Source organism: Bos taurus, chromosome 17 (genome assembly GCF_002263795.3).
Source record: "Bos taurus isolate L1 Dominette 01449 registration number 42190680 breed Hereford chromosome 17, ARS-UCD2.0, whole genome shotgun sequence".
In the NCBI taxonomy this organism is placed as follows: Eukaryota; Metazoa; Chordata; class Mammalia; order Artiodactyla; family Bovidae; genus Bos; species Bos taurus.
The window spans coordinates 67,170,789-67,192,097 of NC_037344.1; the positions used below are offsets into that span (position 1 = coordinate 67,170,789).

A 21,309-nucleotide genomic window follows, 5' to 3' on the forward strand; every position below is an offset into this window, starting at 1 on the left:
ACACACCTCAGTGTGAAGCCCCATCGGTATCACAGGATCCCATGCCTTCCCCTCAATATGCCAGTCAGTGATCCTTTTGGTTAATGAATCCTCGGAGATGTGAACCCCTTCACTTTATCATCCATTCGTTTCACATCAATCTGAAGGCTCTCAAATGCCCATCCTTCAGTGCTCATCATTCTCTCATCTTTCTTCCCTTCCTTGGGTACCAAACACACTCACGTACCACTCTCACTTTGAACAGATCTTTCAAGCTTGAAGAGACTTTTGAGCTCCTCCAGATTATAGTGAATAGAGAGACCACAGTCTTAAGACTTTACATTCTGACAAGTACACTGTTGTGTAACTGTTGACCCCTGAACCACAAGGGATTTCGGGGTGCTGACTTGTCCTCGGTGGAAAATCTGCATGTCGCTGATAGTCAGTTCTCCTTATATCTGGTTCCTCCAAATCTGTGGTTCTGCGTCCATGGATTCAACCAGTTCCAATTGTGTAGGACTGTATGTAGTATTTACTATTGAAAAACATTTGCCTGTAGGTGGACCCACACGCTTCAAACCCATGTTGCCCAAGGGTCAACTGTATAAGAAAACTTTTTAAACTGAAGGGAAAAAAAATACAACAAAATTTCTGCCAAATCAGGGTCCACTGTATGCTGGGATGAATAAGGTGAACTCCTATTCATCCTTCAAAACCCCACCTGGGCATGACCATTGGAGGAAACCTTCCCTAAGCCTCCAACGTGGGGTTCATGGATCTTTGGGAGTGACATTCATCCCTCGTCCTATAGTTGGCGACTGGGCATATTCTCCTCACTGGTACCTGTCAATTTATTTGCCTTGTCTGTCTCCTCCCCACCACACTTCCCCCTTTGGAGACTAAAGGTCTGCTATGACCTCAAGTCTAAGGCTGTAGGTGCCAGAGTGAACCTGCTGCCCAAAGGGAAGCCCATGGGACAGCCAGAGTGTTACAGGGCCTGTGAGCTAGTGCTCATGGTAAACTTCAAGCTAGATGTGATTTACTCCATTTTATTTATTATTTAAATTTTTATTTATTTATTTTGGCCGTGCCTTGCAGCTTTCAAGATCTTTGTTCCCAGACCAGAGATTGAACCCAGGCAATGGCAGTGAAAGTGCAGAATCCTAACCACTAGGCCACCAGGGAATTCCATTTGCTCCAGTTTAGACATAAGAAAGGGCTTCCCTGGTGGTTCAAACGGTAGAGAATCTTCCTATAAAGTGGGAGACCCGGGTTCAATTCTTGGGTTGGGAAGATCCCCTGGAGAAGAGAATGGCAACCCTCTTCAGTATCTTGCCTGGAAAATCCCACGGACAGAGGAGCCTGGCGAGCTGCAGTCCACGGGTTGGCCAAGAGTTGGGCACAACTGAGCAGCTAACACCCACACATACACACAGATAAGAAAATGGAGGTGGGGTAAACCACTTGTCCATGGCCCAGGGCTGCCAAGGAAGCAGCCCCCGATGCAGAACCGCCCACCTCCAAAACACCATCAGCTGCACCATGAGCTGATCGACATGACGCTAACAGTTTCCGTATCTGGAGCCCGCCCATGTGCTGCGTCCACATGCACCGTCTCCGAGAACGACTCCACGAGCGCTCACATGGTGGATGAGGAAACAGAGGCGCCGAGCACCTGTGAAACCTGCCAGAGGTTAATGAAGCTTCCTGGGACCTGAACATTGGGGCCCAAAAGAATAACCACCACCCAGCGCAGCCCCTTGCCCCTGCCTCCCTCCTGCACCAGTGGTTCCCAGCTCCAGGGGCTCATGTCCTGCACAGACACTGAGCCATGCTTGGAGACATTTGGAGTTGTTGCAAGGGAAGCGGGGGGAGAAGAGATGCTGCTGGCAGTTGGTGGGCAGAGCCCAGGAACAACGCTAAATACACCAGAGTGCACAGGACAGCTGCCCCTCCTCTGCCACAGAGACAGGGTCTGAGATGACCCAACTTAGAACAGCATCAATGCACACGTGGGCCTCCTCTGCCACAGAGAGAGGGTCTGAGTTGACCCAACTTAGAACAGCATCAATGCACACGTGCGTGCGCACACACACACACACACACACACACACACACACACTACAGCATCCAGACCCACATTCCCATCCTCCATGGGCTTCCCTGGTGACTCAGATGGTAAAGAATCTGCCTGCAGTGCAGGAAACCTGGGTTTGATCCCTGGGTCAGGAAGTTCCCCTGGAGAAGAGAATAGCAACCCATTCCAGAATTCTTGCCTGGAGAATTCCATGCCTGGACAGAGGAGCCTGGCAGGCTACAATCCATGGGGTCCCCCCCCCAAAAAAAAAGAGTGGGACACAACTGAGTAAAACAATGACCAGGTAAAAGGGGAGGGGATGGGGAAAAATAAGGCAAGCCCCGCCCACAAATGTACCACAGTCACCATTAACGTCATATTTATTGTTATTTAGCTGCTCAGGAAAACATATACAGGTATATACAATATGCATGAATACAGAAGACTGCACTTTACATATTTTTTTAAAAAAAGAAAGAAAAAAATAACACTCAATTTCATGAGCTATTGTCACAGTCTTCCAACCAAGCATTTCAGAAATGAATTTCTTTTAAGAGTCAAAAAAGATTACAGGATTGCCTAACACACAGCAGAGTTAAGTTTCCATATTTTACATGTGCAATAACGTTTTCATATTCTTTCCCGAAGAGTTTTGCTATGCAGTACCGATTACCAGTGTTTGTGGAGTCTCGTGGGTTGGGTGTGTTTTTAATTTACTTTTATTCTTTCCATTAAACCAAATCTAGTGAAATAACATCCTTTTGCTTAAGGCTATTTTTAAAGCTGTTCCATTCTGGGGTCGTGGGGAGCGAGAAAGTTGAAAACTTCAGGGGTTTCCGAGGTTGCCAGGACCATGAGCTGATGGCCTCAACGCAGGGAAAGTCAAAGACAGAAGTCAAGACACTTGGCTCCCCGGCCTTAAGCAATTAAGGAGAAATCATTCCTGTTTAAGAAATAAAAGGATGAAGCTCTCAAACAGCTGTACATTGCGGAATCAGAGGGGGCGTGGAGTTTCGCTCGGACCATGGCTGGCCCTCCCGCAGCCCACTGCAGGAGGGGAGGTTCCCTGCCCCTTTCTCTCCTTCACTGGGTGAGCTCCCACCTTCTTCTCTTTGATCAGTCCACACCAGCTGCTCCTGCCTGCCTTCTGCAGGGGCCGGGGCCAACCCAGGTCAAACTGCCCATGCAGGAACTTCAGACGGTCCAGACTCAGACCCCGAGCCAAAAGGGCCAGCAGGAGGAAAGACGAGGAGAGGGAAGTGGAAAGAGCCAGATTTTTCTGGATGCTCTTCTCCCTTTGCTAAAAAGTTCTTTGAAATAAACAATGTGGGTGTTGTATGGTGAGCGCAAAGCCTTCAGGTCACTTGCTTAAAAAAAAAAAAGCCGGGTCTGAAAACTCTGGGGACATGGGGCAGGGGTAGGGGGAAGGATGGAGGGGGCGTGAAGCTCAAAATGGAGCATTTAGTAAGATGCTCAGAAATTGAAATTGAGCAGAAGAGTTACAGATTTGGGTGACGTGGTGTCAGTCACTCCTTGGCTGGCCCACCCTGGAATCTGGGCCACCCCCACCACCCCCGTGAATCACACAAGCCCTTTGCGGTCATCAGCAGCACCCAAAGAAAGCCTCCCCTGCCCGCGCCGGGCCTCCACTGACGGCTGCTCTGGGAGCACCGGGTAAGAGGCCTCAGCTGGGTCCCTGCTCACCCAGCCGCTCCTTCACCTCTGCTCAAAGAAGTCATTCCTTCAGGAGATGCTCAGGACATGGCTCTGGTTTTGCAGCAGGCTAAGATTACACCAAAAGCGGGAGAGGGGATTCTGGGGTTTTAAAAAAAGAAAAAGGCCAAGAATCAAAGTCACTTGTTGCAGTCCCTTTCTCTCCTCTCTAGCCCTCGGGAATCTGCAAACTCCTCCAAAGAAGACACACAGGCTGGGAGGCAGGAAGGGGGCTTGGCCAAGAGAGCCTGGGGGCTCCTTTACTCAACCAGCTCCTCCAAAAAGTGCTGGGCCCTCCCAGGGATGCGGGGGCGGCCCAGAACGGGGAGAAGTGGGGGATGACCCAGGAACCACTCCTTCTGGCCCCGATGCCTGGTTGGCCACAGACGTCGGGAAAAGTCAAGGCTGAGACCTGACCCTTCAGCTCCAACACCCCAGACCCAGCCGACCTGGCCCAGAGCAGAGTGGGAGCCTGCTACCATCCCCGTGCGGACCAGGGATGCTCCGCACAGCGTGAAAATTCAGGGCCTGGGCGTTGGTGCAGAGGCCCAGAAAAGGAGAGAAAACACCACAGTCGAATATTCCAACTGCTTCCCACAGAAGCAGGCTGGACACGTCATCACCTCCATCGCAGTGAAAGGCAGCTCCCAGCAAAAGAGAGAATGGAGCTGAAGGCTGAGCGTGTGCTTGTAGGAATGAAAATATATATGTCTATTTTCTTAGGGAACAGACAAAACAAAATCTCAGGCGGAATACCTAAGGGGGGCATTAATTGTTTGGCTCCTGCCTGACTGATGACAGTTGGGTGTCAATATATAATATTGTGATGACAATTTGACTCTCACCCGGCAATATTCCAGAACTACTATTCTCCAGGATTTCCATTTTAATAAGCAGTGAACAAAGCAAAAGGAAAAAGGAAAAAAAAAAAAAAGGAGGTAGAGAGGAACAAGACTAAAAGAGAATTAAAAAGGAAAGCAACTCTTGTCTTATTATGAAATAACAATACTTGGACATACAGCAGCACGAAAATAAAACAAGGAAAGAGGTCATCTAAAAAAACGTATGCCAAGATTACAGAAAAAAAAATGGGAATTATCTAGCAGGAAGAAAATGCTTCAGCAAAAGTTTGCTAACTGCAGAAGGGTTAACACTGGTAACATACCGTGGCAGACAGAGTTTCTTTTTTAAAAAAAAATTTTTGAGGTTTTTTTTTTTTCCCCCTTTAAATTAACCCCTTCCGGTCCATATGCCACTAAGCAGGTACCAACCTAGAAAAAAAGAAATCACCCACTCAGCAACAGTGGCCCTTTCGAATTCACGTGGTGGGGGCAGGTAGGGGTGGGGTCAGGTGAAGGGGGGAGAGGAGAGAGAAAGGGGGAAGGGAGGGCCTGGTTGGGGGAGGGGGTATTTCTTTTCACTTCAAGTCAGGGCGGCCACGAATGTCCCGAATCTGTTGGAAATGTCGGAGTGCAGGGACCGCCAGGTGGGCACAGAGGCTCGGGCCTTGGCATCACCCACGTCGTCTGTGCAGTGGACAGACAGGCACTGCAAATGGCTGCCGGGCTGGGGTGCCGAGGCCTTGTTCGCAGGGAGGTCATGGGCTGCAGAGAAAGAAGGAAGACAGAACGTTAGCTGCTTGCTTGACTCTGCAAGAGGCCCTGATGGGGACAGAGTGGCAGAGGCAGGAGGACAGGACAAGTCCAGGCCCTTTTTTTGTGCCTAAAGACAGCCCAAGGAGATCTAAAGTCGCTTGGTTTGAACCCTCATGCTGTTGCCTTTGACTTGGGCCGTCACACTTTAGCCAAGGGAAGACCCCTCCCTCTTGGGTCTGTTTTTCTCCACCACCTTGGAAAATAGAAGAGTTAGGCAGGATAAACTCAGAGTTTGCCCATCTCTGATGGACTAGAGTTCCCACAATATTAACTGCTCCTGAAGTAAGTTAGGAAGGCTTCTTGGAGGAGGCATATCTCAACTGAGTATTGAGGGATATGTAGGAGTTCATCAGATGCAATGAATTAAATAAGAGTGGGGAGGATCATTCAGGTCTAGAATATAACCCATTCTCTTGTCATCCGCTACACAGACATTTGCTAAGGGGCTGCTATGTGCTGGGAACCCCCTCATGAAGTACCAAACTGCTCAGAGCAGTAGAGACTAAGAGTGTGGACTCTCCAGCGACATCAATGCCTTTGCCCATCCCCAGCTGCTGCATGAAAGAACTTTCAGTGATAGAGGTAAAGGAGTCCACTCCTCTCCTACACCCGCAATGAAAATGCCCTCAATTTCCTTCTCATTCAGTCATACAGCACCAGAAACAGCATAGACCATAGCCATGCTTTGATTAGACATCTTTGAGGGGAAAGAAATTTGACAACCATTCACACCTAGTATAAACTATATTAGAAGACAACAGGAATTGGGAGTCCTAGGACAGGGAAGGAAGAGAACAGTCAGTTCAGAGGACTTCTAATTTACTGTTGCCCAGTGACCCACAGTTCTGTTCTGAGGCCTATTAAATCATGATTAGTCTCATTGTTCCATTTTCAGAGTCTGACTCTCAGAGAGGCAAGGTGACCTGCCCAAGGTCACACAGCCAGCCAGGAGCAGAGTGGGGTTTGAAGATAGACGGATAGTGAACTTCTGACTCAGCAAAAGTGAGAAGAGCAGGCCTTGGGGGTGGGGGCCCAGCTCCGGCCGAGGGAGCACACCCAGATACTGAACTCCATGACCGGCCTGCCCTCCTCAGCACACTACGCAGGCCCAGCCTGGGCCCTGCGCCAGGCAGGAGTCACCCCACCCATCCCGCCCTCTGGGATCTGGGGGGGTGGAGGGGGGCAGGCTTCCCCCGAGAGCTGAGCCATGGCCTGCAGAGAACAATCCTCCCAAAGGGACGGGCCCAGGCAGCCAAGGCCAGGCGTGACTAACTGGGTTTGGGGTCCCCACCCCGAAGCCCCAAAGACATCCCGCTTGGGAACCTGCGTTCTTGGGAGGAGCTGGGGCTGGGAGGGAAGATTCTCTCCCTCTTCTTTCCTTCATTCAACTACGAAGACTTCACTGCCACCCTACTATGTGCCAGGCATGGTGGTGAGCCTGCAAATTCCAGCAGGAAACAAGGCACTCTCTTGTTCATCCTCCTCCTTCTGCATCTGACAGTGAGGCTGGGAAAACAGCGTCAGAGCCCAGTCACTTTGGAGTCAGAGACTGCAGCCTGAATCCCAGCCCCACTGCTGTGTGCACAGGGTCTGACACTTTTCCCTCTCTGACCCTCAGTTCTGTTCACTGGTAAAGTGAGGGTGATGCTGCCTCCCTTGGGGTCTTGTCACAGGTGTCCTGGCACGCAGACATATTCCCAGGCAGGGCTGCTGAGACTGTCATTCATGTCTGGGGTTGGAGAGGCAGCCCTTGCGAGCATCTAGAAGCCTTCAAGCCTGGTCCCCTCCTTCAGACTAGCCAGCTGGGCGTGTCCCTGACCATGAAATGGGAGTCTTTGCCCATTTCGTGGGCAGGGAAGCTGAGCCTAAGGTTTCAACGTCAGTTAGAACTGTGATGCTGTGACCCCAGGAAGCTAGCGACGTCAGATTCGGGGTCCCCTTGCCCCCAGCAGGCCCTGGATTCCAGCCACGCTGATGCACAGCCCTCACATCTCCACTCTGAGCCCACGCTTGCCTTGCTTCCAGTGACACCCTGCTGCTTAACACCGTTGGGGGTATTTTGTTCTGAGCATTGCAAGATTTAGATTTGGGAGAAGAAGTAGCATCTATCAGAGGGTGGAGAAAGAGAAATTCTGAAAGGGGTTCCTTATTTCACTTTATACATTATTTCAAGGAGCCAACACAGCAAAGCTTGTGCCCATTTTACAGGTAGGAAACGGAGATCCCTGCCAAAATTTTCAACAGCTAAAGACAGACAAGACCCAGACGTGAGCTCCGAACACCCGGCTTCCTGGCTCTGCGGCTGATTCGCCAGAAAGACAGACACAGGAGGGCCAAGACTCTCACAGGAGCTGGGTTTGCTCAGCGATGGTTCCAGATTGCCCCAAATGGCCATGTTTCCTAAAGATGCTCTCTTCCCAAGATAACAGACAACTCAAATGCACGCCATGCGCCAAAACCAGAGACAGCTGCTCTTCTTACTTGGGGTGGATTTAATGAGGGCGTGGCAGGCACACAGCTGAACACGTCCGTGTATTATCTAATGCCATCCCCCAGCAAACCCAGCAGTGGGGGGACCCTTCTCCCCACTTGAGAGGGGGCACCTGGGGCTCAGAGAGGGTGAGGGGCTTGCCTGGCATCACAGGGCATGGGCATGGGAGGAGGTCTCCTGGCCCCTCTGCCTGGGACAAGCGAGCGAGTCTGGCATCCACGGGAAACGTTTCTAGCAGAGAATATGACTCTTCGGTTCTCAACAACCCAAGCATGACCAAACTCATCCTCCCGCTGGGTCCATTCCAGCTGGGGGGACCCAACATGCCCTCGGACCGCAGCTCCCCTGGGCTGCCGATAAATCAGCCCTGCAGGAGCCGCCTCAAGTCAGGGCCTGCCCTGGCCCGGGGCGGGGAGGGGCCTTCCGTCCACCCTCCTCGGGAGCAGCAGACGGGCCAGCCCCCACGCTAGGACCCAGAGATAAAAGCCGCCCCCCTCGCCCAGCTCCCAGGGTTGGGAGAGACCCTGGGGTTACTCAGCGCCCGGCACTGGCAGACACCACAGAACCCGCTGGGTGTTGTCCTGATCTCCCTTGTTGGCTGTCGGCCTCCCCCATCAGACTGTGGCGGCATGGGGGAGGGGCGGGTCTGGCCTGTTCAGCTCAGCTGGGCCCCCGGCATGCTGACTGTGAAGGGACTTTCAGCCCTATTTGACAGATGGGAAGACTGAGGCCCCAAGGGACAAGGAGCTGCCCAGGGCTCACCCGAGGCCAGGTCGCCAGCTCTTCGACCTGCCCTCTCCTTTCAGAATGGGCTTCCTGGAAGGGTCGGGCTGAGATGGAACCCCAGATCCTCCAACCTGGGCCACTGGCCCCCTCCTGCATGGCCTCAGTTTCCTCATCTATATAGCTTAGGGGAGGGGGGCGCGATTCCCATGGGCGTGGCTCTAGGCTGCTGGAGGAGGCCAGGCAAGACAAAGAGCTGGGCTTCCCTGGTGGCTCAGTGGTAAGGAATCCACCTGCCAATGCAGGAGACATGGGTTCGATCCTTGGTCCAGGAAGGTCCCACATGCTGCGGAGCAACTAAGTCCGCGCACACTACTGAGCCTGTGCCCTAGAGCTCAGGAGCCGCAACCACCGAAGCCTGAGAGCCCAGAATCTGCGCTCCGCAAGAGAAGCCACCACCACGAGAGGCCTGCGCGCCGCCACCAGAAAACCCCCCCGCTAGCTGCAGCCAGAGAAAAGCCCACACAGCAGCGAAGACCCAGCACAAACAAAACTGACTAAATAAAATTATGTGTGTGGGGGGAACTGACTAAAAAATTTTTTTATAAAAGAGAAAGAGCTGATGACGCCCTGCCTGTGGGGGTCAGTTCCTGAGGCCAAGGGTGGCATCGACTCAAAATTATAACCACAAGGTGCCTCAGCCCAGGCAGCCACAGGGGCTGAGATGAGGGGCTTCCTGCTCACAGGACAGGATGGCGTGCCTGCCCAGCAAAGAAGGCCCGAGGGGCAGTTTTTAAGGTCATCCCCCAATCGGCCAGGCTTCCCAAGTGGTGCAGTGGTTAAGGATCTGCCTAGCCAACGCAAGAGACACAAGAGACATGGGTTAGATACCCAGGTAGGGAAGATCCACTGGAGGAGGAAACGGCAACCCACTCCAGTATTCTTGCCTGGAAAATCCCATGGGCAGAGGAGCCTGGTGAGACACAGCCCATGGGGTCGCAAAGTCAGACATGACTAAGCGAGCACACAGGCACTCTAGTGGCCGGAAGGTACCACCTGAGTCCGCAGGCACAGGGCAGGGCCTGAAGCTGGGACGCCTCGCTTCTCCTCTCCCTAAAGGCTCTCCCCGCCACTTCCCCCTGTGCACAAGCCCTGGCTGAACTATCCAGCCCCTTCTCAGCCACCCCTCCCTAAACGCCACCGACCTGGTATCACCCTACCAGCTGCTTCGGGCTCGCCCTGATGCCGACACAAGGCCACGTCGGATTTTGTCTTCAGCGCTTCCCTATCCCGTAAATTCCACAAAGGGAAGAAGGAGAGAACCTTGAGCCGTTGCCCAGAAAGTGACCGTGTGAATAATGGATGGAATTCCATTCCTCCGGTGGGTTCAGCAACCATCGCGGCCTGCCGACTGTGGAACGTGGGACCTTCGGGCACATCACCCCTTCATCTCTCAGAACCTCAGTCCCAGGAAATGGGGGAAATAATAGGACTGGCCGTCACGGAGGCAGGGACGAGGATTAAGTGAAACGATCCATGTAAAGTGCTTAGCACACAGCGCTCACGCCATCGCCGGGAGGACTGCCCTGTGTGGCTGTGGACCAGCCCTGCAGGGACCGGCAGGGCCGGGACGGCTGGTCAGAGCGCTAACGGGGACGGCTGGGTGACCCTTGGGCTGGCCAGCCAAGGCTGGGGTGAAAGGGAGAAGGGAAAAGACGCTCCTATCTTTACCTGGGGACGTCTCGTTGTTAATTTCACTTCCTGAGGTGCCGCCCATGGAAGGTGATGGGTGTTTCTTTTTTTAACGTCAGCAAAGCAGGCCTTGTCACTGCTTTGCTCTGCACTCACTATCCTCAGGAATGGGTTCCAGTCTGGGTCAGCCATGTGCTCAGGCATCCAGAACTCTGTGGGGTGGTAGTTACCACCCACCTCCCACCGCCACCCCCCAACCCCTCCCATAGCAGCTTAAGTGCTGCCTCGGCGGTACCCACGGCCACCACTTTGTTCTTGAACCCTCAAAGAGGGGGCTTTTGACTGGTCATCTTCTGTTCTTCAGCACCCCGTCCCCAGAAGGAAGGCCAGATTATGGGGGTCAAGGGTGGGCTCCAGATAGCACCCGGGTCAGGGCCCCCCCGGATGCTAATTCAGAGTGTGGCCTAAGCAAGGTGTTAACCTGGGCTGTAAAATGGGAAACTATTCAGGGGCTTGGAGGAGGATAAAGTGCAATCCCACAGGTGAAGACTTTAGCACATGATGCACCCTCAGAAAAGGTTAGCTGCTCTTGCTGCTGCTGCTACTGCTAAGTCGCTTCAGTCGTGTCCGACTCTGTGCGACCCCATGGACTGCAGCCCACCAGGCTCCCCCGTCCCTGGGATTCTCCAGGCAAGACTACTGGAGTGGGTTGCCATTTAGGATTTTTATAATACTCACGACACTTCAACAGCCCGGGGCTTTGGAGGCAGGAAGAGCTAGTGTGGCCAGGCGCCGGCCCTGTGCCGTGGGGCAGTTTCTCTGTCTCCTTGGGGGCCAGGGGCCTGCCCTGCCCCCTGCCCGCCAGAGGCTGGGGGTTGGGGGTGCCCCTCCAGGGTACAATCCCAGGCAGAGAGGCGAATTAGAATTCCATGCGTATTTTTAACTCGAAGCTTATGTAAGGAGCAGTGTGGGCCCCAGAACACAATAGCGAATGACTCGCGCGGCTCACCAGCTCACCCTCGCCGGATTCCGACAAAGGGAAATGTATTTTGGTTTTTCCTTTATTTGGACCTGGAAGGGACGGGGGGGGGGGGGGGGGGGGCGGGTGGGTGAGGGGGAGATGCTGGTGTCTGTGACAGCTGCCACTCAGCTAGGGACTGGGCCGCTGGGCCTTGAAGCAGAGCCGGCAGGCCAGGAAGGCACAGGGCTGAGCTGCTGAGCCACCTGTTCTCAGCATCTCTGTCCTGAAGCCTGGGAGTCCCTTAGGGCCCCTAGACACATCCATGTCCCCCCAAAGACGCTCCTAGCTTCTAGTCCTAAAGGCCAGGCCATTGCACCCAGGCTACTGCTGGGCATCAGTCTTCCCCAAGCTTAAAGTCCAGCATCAGGGAAGGAAGGGCTGCCTTCAAACTTCACCATCCACTTCTCTCCCGCCCTGCTGCTCCCACCCCGGTCCAGGCCCCCCACACCTGCCTGCAGGGACCACCTTGCCACTCTATCTGCTTCCACACTGGCACACACACCCCTCTTCCCTGAGAGTCAGGTGAGAAACTCTAGAACACCAAACAGAACAGCCCCTCCCCTCCTGCTGAAACCTTCCATGCCTCCCCAGTGCCCCCAAGATAAAATCTCCAGCGTCCCATGACCTCGCCTGCTGCTTTCTTGGGCCTCTAGCCTCATCTCAGCTATAAAGCCTCTCAGAGAAGCCTGATCCTTCCCACCTCCACCCCGCTGCTCCTGATGTTTCTTTTGCCTTGAACACCCCCTCTCCCCCACCGCGCTCCTCACCTCTGCTGACTCCTACCATCGACCTGGCTTGTCAGCCTCATGGTGATGTGTCCCCAACTCCCCCCGCTTGCAAATGGCACCCCTGCCACCAGCCACAATAACAGGAATGACGCCACCAGCGACCGCCCCACCAGCTACAGTGAACTGGCGACACACCTCCCCTGGCAGAGAGGGAATCCTGAATTCCCGGCCCCTTATCAATAGGTCACCAAAGATGGAAAACATCATGGGGAGATTTGGGAATCAGAGGACCTGATGTCTGCATCTCAGCCCCTGGCACTTTCCCCAGCCTCCGCTTTCCCATTTGTAGAAGGGGTAACATTCCCACCAGTAAAGTTCAGAGAAGCCTGGCCTGGACAGAGACCCCCCAAAGCCAACACACCCAACAGGCTCCCCATGGTCTCCCTGGGGGCTGGCACGCAGTAAGCACCTGATAAAGATTCGTGAAATATTTAAATGAATTATTCACATTCAATGAAGGCAGGAGGATGAGGTAGGTGCCCTCCGAAAGCAAGGGACACCCTGCGTGCTGTGTGATCCTGGGCAACTCTCTGGGCCTATCTGGTACACTCAGAAATGGATAGTGGTGAGTAGACGTACTAGACAGCATATTTAAAAGCAGAGACGTTACTTTGCCAACAAAGGTCCGTCTAGTCAAAGCTATGGTTTTTCCAGTAGTCGTGCATGGATGTGAGAGTTGGACTATAAAGAAAGCTGAGCACTGAAGAATTGATGCTTTTGAACTGTGGTGTCGAAGAAGACTCTTGAGAGTCCCTTGGACTGCAAGGAGATCCAACCAATCAATCATAAAGGAAATCAGTCCTGAATATTCATTGGCAGGTCTGATGCTAAAGGTGAAGCTCCAATACTTTGGCCACCTGATGTGAAGAACGGACTCACTGCAAAAACCCCTGATGCTGGGAAAGATTGAAGGCAGGACGAGAAGGGGACGACAGAGGATGAGATGGTTGGATGGCATCACTGACTCAATGGACATGAGTTTGAGCAAACTCTGGGAGTTGGTGATGGACAGGGAAGCCTGGCATGCTACAGTCCATGGGGTCGCAAAGAGTGAGCGACTGAACTGAACTGAGTAGATGTACAAGCCCTCAGATCTTTCTGTTCCTTTGGGGTGGTCAGATTTTACATTCAGTGAAGGCAAGAAGGTGAGATAGGTGCCCTCTGAAAGCAAGGGACACCCTGACATACGCTGACCTCGGGCTCTGTATGGGACTGGGCCTCGGGCCAATCTCACTGGACCAACCCAACACCCAGGGAGAGGAGGCATTTTACGGGGGAGGAAGCTGAGGTTCAGAGAGGGAACGTCACTGGCTCACAATCACACAGCTGGCCTGCGGCAGAGCCAAGGCCACTCTCAGGCCTGTCTGATGCCAGAGTCACAGGAGAAAGCAAGATGTCCCAGCCAAAGGGCGGGGACAGCCTCTCCGTCTCCATCATTCTCGTTCCCACCCCGCTCCTTCTCAGTCCCTTTCTCTCATCCACGCCTTCCTCCCTCGTCCTCGTCTCCTCTGCCCCCTCCCTCCCTTCCATTCTCTCTCTCTGGATCAACGCTCCCCCTTCCAAGGAGAGGACCCTGAAAGCACGCAGACGGACTAAGAACCACCCCTGGTGATACAGCAGCCCAGGACAAAACCCGAGACCCCATTCAGTGACTTCTCCATGGATGCTGACCATGCGTTTCCACATTAGCCCCTTTGGACTGGGGGGACAGGCAGGACATGGCCCCGCATGGGGGGCTCCTGAAGAGGAAGGAAGGGCCCCCTACCAACAATCGGGAGGCCCCACGAGTGTGAGGAAGGGGCCTTGCTCCAGCCACTGGGGCAGCTCTGTCTGGGGAGAGGCTCAGCCAGGCCCCTGGAAGCCTTCGGAAATTAATTGGAGTTGACTTGGCTGAGGGCAGCTGTCATTTAGATTGAGAACTGGCCGAGGGCTCCACTGAGGCGAAGCAGAGAGGCCATCGCTGGGACCAGGCTGCTGAGAGCTGGCGGGGGGCGGGGGCTGGGACTGGGGTGGGGGGCTGGATTCCGGGGACCCTCCCCAGCCCCAAAGGAGGGGGCACCAGGGCGGTGTGTGAGCCCCAGAGCCCTCTCCCCAGCCTGGGCATCTCCTCCGGGTTCCTCCTCCTGGCGCCTGCGGCCACGTGGCCAGTGACCTGTGACGGATGTAGCCCTGTGCACCCCTGGGCCTCTCCCAGCCTGCCAGCTGCCGAGACATGACAGGCCGGGGGGGCGCTGAGCCCACCCCTCAGCCTGCACCTTCCTTCCGACAGCATCCACAAGGGGCACACCAAGGCTGCTTGTGCATAGCCCATGCAGAGTGCTGGGCTTCAGGGCTGTCTTTGGAAATGTTCACATCTCCCTGCCTCAGTTTCATCATCCGTGGAATGGGGCGGGAGACGGTATTCTTCTCATAGGGCTGTTGGGAGAGCCCAGTGATAATAACGACCAAAGTACTTCAAACACTGCCACACACCAAGGGTGCCCAAGGAATAGTAGCTGCTGTTAGTATTTCTATGATTATTCCCCTTGTGGCTCAGCTGATAAAGAATCCTCCTGCAATGCGGGAGACCTGGGTTCAATCCCTGGGTTGGGAAGATCCCCTGGAGAAGGAAAAGGCAACCCACTCCAGTATTCTGGCCTGGAGAATTCCACAGACTGTAAAGTCCGTGGGGTCGCAAAGAGTCGGATACGCCTGAGCGACTTTCACTTCACTTCTTCACTGTGATCATCACACTGGAGATTCACTCCAGCCCTGTCTCCAACACAGCCCTTCCCACTGTTTTCTTACCTTCTCACCCACAATTCACCCCCCTCCCCATGACACTGGGCCCAGTGCTGTGTGCCCCTGGGGCAGGACACTGTCCGTCTCTGAGCCCCAGTGTTCCACCCGTACACTGGGGGCAGCATAACACCAGGGCCGACACCTCGATGGGCTCCCCCACTCTGTCCGGTGTGTGGTGAGCCATTCAACCATTATCTTTAGAAAACAAGACAAATCTACACCCATGTTTCTAAAGAATTAGAACCAAAACGCTGTCAGCCAATGGGAAGAGAAATCAGATCCAGTGACAGGTCTCAATTTTAAAAATAAGCTTTTAAAACGCAGATGCTTTGGGTGGAGGATCTTGGGGTCCTCTGCCCTGGTCATCCACCCACTGGAGAAGCTCTGAGATCTTCCCGAGTTGGGTCAGCAGGGCAGCAAGCGGCCCGCATGGCCAGGAAACTTCCCATAGCGCTGCTGTGTCCCGCAAGAGGGCTCTGCTTGGGGGTCAGTCAAAGGACAGTCATGCCCTTTGGAGATAGGTTGGTTCAAACACCAAACCTGTCAGTGCCGGGCTGTGTGGCCCATGATCAGCTGCCTTGACTCCCCAAGTCTCCTAAAAACAGTCTTCCTCACCTAAAAACTGAGTCTGGTTGTTGCTGCCTTGCAGAGAGGGGATGAAATTCCTGGTACCCAGGATATGCTCCATATCTGGTTACCACGATCATTTCCCCAAACCGGGCCGGGGGCAGCCAGTAAGAGGGAGTCCTTGAGACGGTGATAACGACATGATGACAAGCTAAAACATCACAAGCAAATGCATGTTCCTGGCTGTGTGCTGGGTGCTGGGCTCAGAGAGCCCCCGGAGATGTGCTGGAAAACACGTAACTACAGAACAGAGACAATCCCTGGGGAACGGGTAGGGACCCGGCAAGACTTTGCAGAGCAGGGACACGCTAGGGGGGCTTGAGGATGAGCATAAAGTTCTGCCTGAAGGGAAGCAAGAGGGGAGCTCCAACCCCACTGTGATGGGTTCAGAAGAGTAAGAGGTCAGCCTGGGGACCCCAGTTTAGGGCCTGGGGGACACAGAGGAAGAGGAGGCTGCAAAGCTCAACTGGACTCAGTTGTGGAGGACTGGAGACTCCGAGAGAGGAGCCTGGCTTTGTTCCTACAAAGGAGACCCGAGGAAGGTTTCCACACAGGGGAGGAACTTTGGGAATCTGTCAGAATTAATAAGAGGCTTGCACCTTCTCCATCCCAGCCCTGACACAGGACACCCGACTAAGAAACTCTTCCCCTCGTTGGAGACGAGGTCCCTTGATCCCCAACTCTAAGCAAGCATGGGGATCGGATGGCAGCCCCATGAGAACGATACTCTGAGAGAGCGCCGGTCCAATTGGACCTGCCATTCCTCCCCGGCGTCTTCTGAGTCAGACACCTGTAACCCAAGTCCCCAAGGAACCCAGCTCCGGTCCTACTCCCAGCCCTGCCATGCCTCAGCTGGTGGGCTCCACGAGACTCCACCTCTCACATCCCCTCGGCACAATGGACGTGGCCATTGTGCCTGTGCTTTTACATCACTGAGTCCTCTCTGAGGATACAGGTGGGGAAACTGAGGCACAAAGTGGCAGAACTGCACCCCGGGTTATCCACTGACGAACAGAAGGGTTGAGGGCAAGCTACCTGATCCCTCTGCTTCGCGGTTTCCCCATCTGTGAAATGAGAGCCTATACCAACAGGGCAGTGCTGCTGGGTGACTGACCTTTGATAGAATCAACTCACAGACAAGAGCTAGTTGGCACCTATCGTGTGTTTGTTCTTTTAAACTGACTCCTTCCTCAGCGGAACCCTGGAGGGCAGCTTCTATTCTCTTAGCCCATTGCACAGATGAAGAACCAGCCAGCGTTAGCATATTACAACCCCTGGGGTGAGTCCGGCCCACTGTCCGTTTTTATAAATAAAGTTTTATGTGCACATAGTAATGCGCAAATGTCTACATTTTGTCCATAGATGCGTTCATGCTATAGTGTCAGAGCTGAGTCATTGTGACAGAGGTTGTACAACCCACAAACCTAAAATATTTACCATCAGGCCCTTTACAGAGAAAGTTTGCCAATCCTTGAAGGCTTAGAGGGGTGATATCACTTGTCCAGGTTCACACAAGTGGGAAGGAACAGCCAGTAGGTGCTCAATACATGCTCCCAAGAAAGGTATTTGTGTGCCAATAACACTACTGATCTGTGAAAACACATATGGTGACCCGTAGGGAATCAGAAATGTCCTCCCCATTCATGTGGTCCTGGTTTACCTTCTCTGGCCATGGAAGAAACTGATTTAAAAATTAAAGAGACAGTAAAAATGCTGCTTGTAGGGGACAGGGGCTGTTGTTAAAAAAAAATTCTTGTGGGAAGTTGCTGTATAGCACAGGGAGCTCAACCCAGCGCTCTGTGGCAACTTAGAAAGATGGAATGCGGTGGGGGGTGGGAGGGAGGTTCGAGAGGGAGGGGACATGTGTATATTCATGGCTGATTCACACATGGTTCATACATGGTCCATTCATGGCTGTTGTATGGCAGAAACCAACACAATACTGTAAAGCAATTATCCTCTAATTAAAAAAAAAAAATCTAGACCAGAGAAAAAGAGATTTCTTTCTTTTTCTGAGAAAGACATTCTCAAGAGCATCCACGAATGCAATCAGAGAGGAGAAAGGCAGGCACCGGAGGCGACGGGCAGCCACCCAGCACTCACGGCCCCCCGAGGACCCTTCTCAGCTCAGCCTTGACTCGGGGAAGGACTGAGGGATGGGCAAAGAGGTCGGTGACAGGCTGGGCGGGCTCTGGTCGGCAGAGCTTCCACCCCGGGGCTGGGCCGGGACCTTCTCTCTGGCCGATCCCTTTGGTCTCCATGACAGCCCCATGAGGACCTAGGTCACACCGCTAGACAGTGGAGAGCTAGAACCTGAACCCGCATCTGTAGCCCTTCAGCCACCCCGGGGCATCTGCTCGGCCCGGGGAGGGAGGCGGGTAGAGCGGTGGAAGCTGGTCAGGGCCTGGGAGAAGCTGGCTGGTCGTTCTTCACTCCCATCCAAACAACAGGGACCAAAGCTCCTGGGGTGCCTGTCTGGCAGGCCCACCTCCCAGGGGTTCCAGCAGGTCCAGTCTTGGCTTCCTGGGAAGAGGTGTGTCTACTAAAAACAAACCCCGACCTGCTTTTCCCTGCTTGCTGGGCTCTCCTCCCCTACTCCAGGAAGCCGGCTGTGTGACTTCAGGGGCATCACTGGCCCTCTCTGGGCTGCCATCCCCATGGTACGTATCAGGAGTCCCCGCTGCCAGGCCTGCGACCCTGTGACCCGTGACCTGGTGACCCTGGCTTCTTAAAGAAGCCACCCAAGTGTGTGTTCCCCACTTCACATTGTGCTACAGGCAGATGGGAAATTTTAGCCAATCTCTGCCTCGGAGTGATGGAGGGGACTGGCTTGGCCCTGAGCATTCTCACAGGGCCTGCCTCTGGGGTTGACCTGCCAGGTGGGGGCCACCGCATTCCTTCCAGGCAGGGAGCATGGGACGTGGCAGGCACAAGGGCGGGGGCTAGGTGACTAAGCCGACCCCAGTCTCTCCTTCTGTCACATTTTCCCTGGTCTGGACGCATTTCACAACACTCACACTCCACCTCTTGGAAGCCTTTTCCGGATCTGGTTTATGTCTCAGGTATGGAGAAGCAGGATTAAGACTCAGTGCCTCAACTCCTGTGGCAGAGGTCACAGACCCTTGTCCCTGTGACCTTCTGGGGAAAGCAGAACGGGATTCTAGGAAGACCGGACTGACTGGCGCCGTGCACTGGAGAAACCGAGGCCAGAGAGGGCGGGTCCAGGGCAGCAGCGTGGCCCAGTCAGAGGGTCCAGGCCTGCCTGCCTAAGCCGCCACGCGGTCCTCCTCCACGCAGAAGGTGTCAGTCACGTCTGCAGCACGCGGTCACCAAGTGTGGCAACGCTATCGTGCCAGCTCTCCCCTCCTGCTGCACCCCTGCTTCCTTCACCTAAGTAGTAATTCCACATTCTCCCTACTCACGAAGGTCTCTCCCAGCCCTTCAGGGGGCTCCAATACCCACCAGGCTGTAGCATCTGGGGCTAACCATGACTTCTCAGAACTGTCCTGTTCTGGGCTACTGCCTCAGAAGGGGAGTTCCATGAAATCAGAAGTCCTGACTCTCCGATTTACCCCTGTGGCCCTGGCACCGGGTACATGGTTGACTCTAAAACCATATGTGCTGACTGCAACAAACTCTAAAAGACAAATCATTAAAATAAGGAAGACTCGAATCACATCACCTGGGCCTCCAGACAGACCTGAATAAGGGCTTTTCAAGGTTTCCTTGATGACAGAGAAGCGAGGCTTCATTAGGAGGTCTCCCCACCGCCCCTCCCCAAAAATCTACTGAGAAGGACCACTCCCTCCAGACTATCCAGAAATGGAGGGGTGGCATCCATTTAACTCTCCAGACTCCCAACCCAGTCAACAGACTTCCTTCAAAGAGGAAGTTAGAAATCTCACCATTTATTTTAGGCCCCACTGGTGTATAAGAAAGGCACAAGATGCAGGCAGCTTTAACGGAGAGAAATACTCAAGGGTCAGTGGACAAATGCCAGCAATCTCCTTCTGCCGGAGGACGACGGCCCAGGGAGGCCCCCTCTCCTGACCCACGCGCCCACCAGACACCCTTCCCGCCTATGGATCCTGAGCCTGGACCCGTTGGAATAACCTCTGAGATGCGCTTTAAGTTCACACCGGACATGGGAATCAATTAGGTTACTGCCAACACTTTTGGAGAAGGCAATGACACCTCACTCCAGTACTCTTGCCTGGAAAATCCCATGGACGGAGGAGCCTGGTAGGCTGCAGTCCATGGGGTCGCTACGAGTCGGACGCAACTGAGCGACTTCACTTTCACTTTTCACTTTTCACTTTCATGCACTGGAGAAGGAAATGGCAACCCACTCCAGTGTTCTTGCCTGGAGAATCCCAGGGACAGGGGAGCCTGGTGGGCTGCTGTCTATGGGGTCACACAGAGTCGGACACGACTGAAGTGACTTAGCAGCAGCAGCAGCAGCCAACATTTTAACACCATTTCTTTTTTTTTCCTTTTCCAGGGAAAGGAACCACACATCCCAGACACCATTCTATGCATTTCTTGATGTCTCTGTATTGGGTCCTCTTGTTAACCTTTGGAGGGCAGGGCTGTTATTCCTTTTCTTTTCTTTTCTTTTTTTTCAGTGTTTGCCCTTGGGTTTGGCTCATTGTGTGCACATGTTATTCTTTTAATGGACGTTAGGAACAGGTTCAGAGAGGTAGGGAGACTTGCCCAACATCACACAGCTAGGGAGTGACCAAGGTAGGATGAAGTTGTTTTCCAAAGGCTTTTGTCCCACACTGGAAAGAGAGGGAGAGGAAGGAAGGAAGAGAGAAGAAGGGAAGGAAAGAATAAAGAATGATTCTCAGTCTCCTAAAGGCTGTCACCTGGCCTTTGGTCTTGGCCCATCCACTCTGTTCATTAGAAGGACTGATGCTGAAGTGGAAGCTCCAATACTCTGGGCACCTGATGTGAAGAGCTGACTCACTGGAAAAGACCCTGATGCTGGGAAAAACTGAGGGCAGGAGGAGAAGGGGGCGACAGAGGACGAGATGATTGGATGACATCAAAGACTCAGTGGACATGAGTTTGAGTAAACTCCGGGAGACAGTGAAGGACAGGAACGCCTGGAGCGCTGCAGTCTGTGGGGTCGCAAAGAGTCAGACACAACTGAGCAACAACAACCCACTCTGTGTCTGGGAACGCCTGCCTGTTTCCTGGGGTGCCAAGGGATGAGAAGAAGGTGGCCTTCACATCATGGCCTGAGGGGGGCATCTGATCCAGGCTAGGCCTTGCCCACTGCAAAGTCTGAGCCCTGGGGAACCAGGCGCCCTGGGGAAGGCAAAGTGGAGCAGAAGGGAAGAGCATTTATCATCCTGTACAGAGCTCACCCACCTGAGCAAAGCTCTTGCAGAGGTGGTTTCCAGCTGCCTGGGGGCAGGTACTGTTGCTAAGCAACAGTCTTTCACCCGACGACCTAGCCAAAGTTCACAGCATGCTTGGGGTATAACAAATTGATGACCTTGGGGGCCTCTCTAGGAGTCTAGAAGCAGGCTGGCCTATATGGTAGCCACGACACATGTGATGTTTTAAATTTAAATAGAAGATAAACATCAATTCCTCATTCACAACTAACCACAGCCGTCTGGACAGTACAGACACAGGAATCCCCAGGAATCCCCATCACTGCAGAAGGTTCTATTGGACAGAGCGGGTCCAGAAGTATAATCTACCAAGTCTCTCCCGATCTGTACCAGTGGCCGCTGTGACCACTAGCTTTC

At 53.6% G+C, this 21,309-nt stretch overlaps 1 protein-coding gene across 1 annotated transcript in view; it reads right to left on the reverse strand.

Annotated features, from left to right (window-relative positions):
* Positions 1-2,418: 2,418 nt before the first annotated feature.
* Positions 2,419-21,309, reverse strand: part of MN1 (MN1 proto-oncogene, transcriptional regulator) — a 49,632-nt gene continuing 30,741 nt past the window's right edge. Inside the window, exon 2 of the mRNA XM_024977803.2 lies at positions 2,419-5,373. Coding sequence (XP_024833571.1) covers positions 5,192-5,373 — 182 coding nt within the window. The 3' untranslated portion in view covers positions 2,419-5,191. The remainder of the gene's footprint in view (positions 5,374-21,309) is intronic.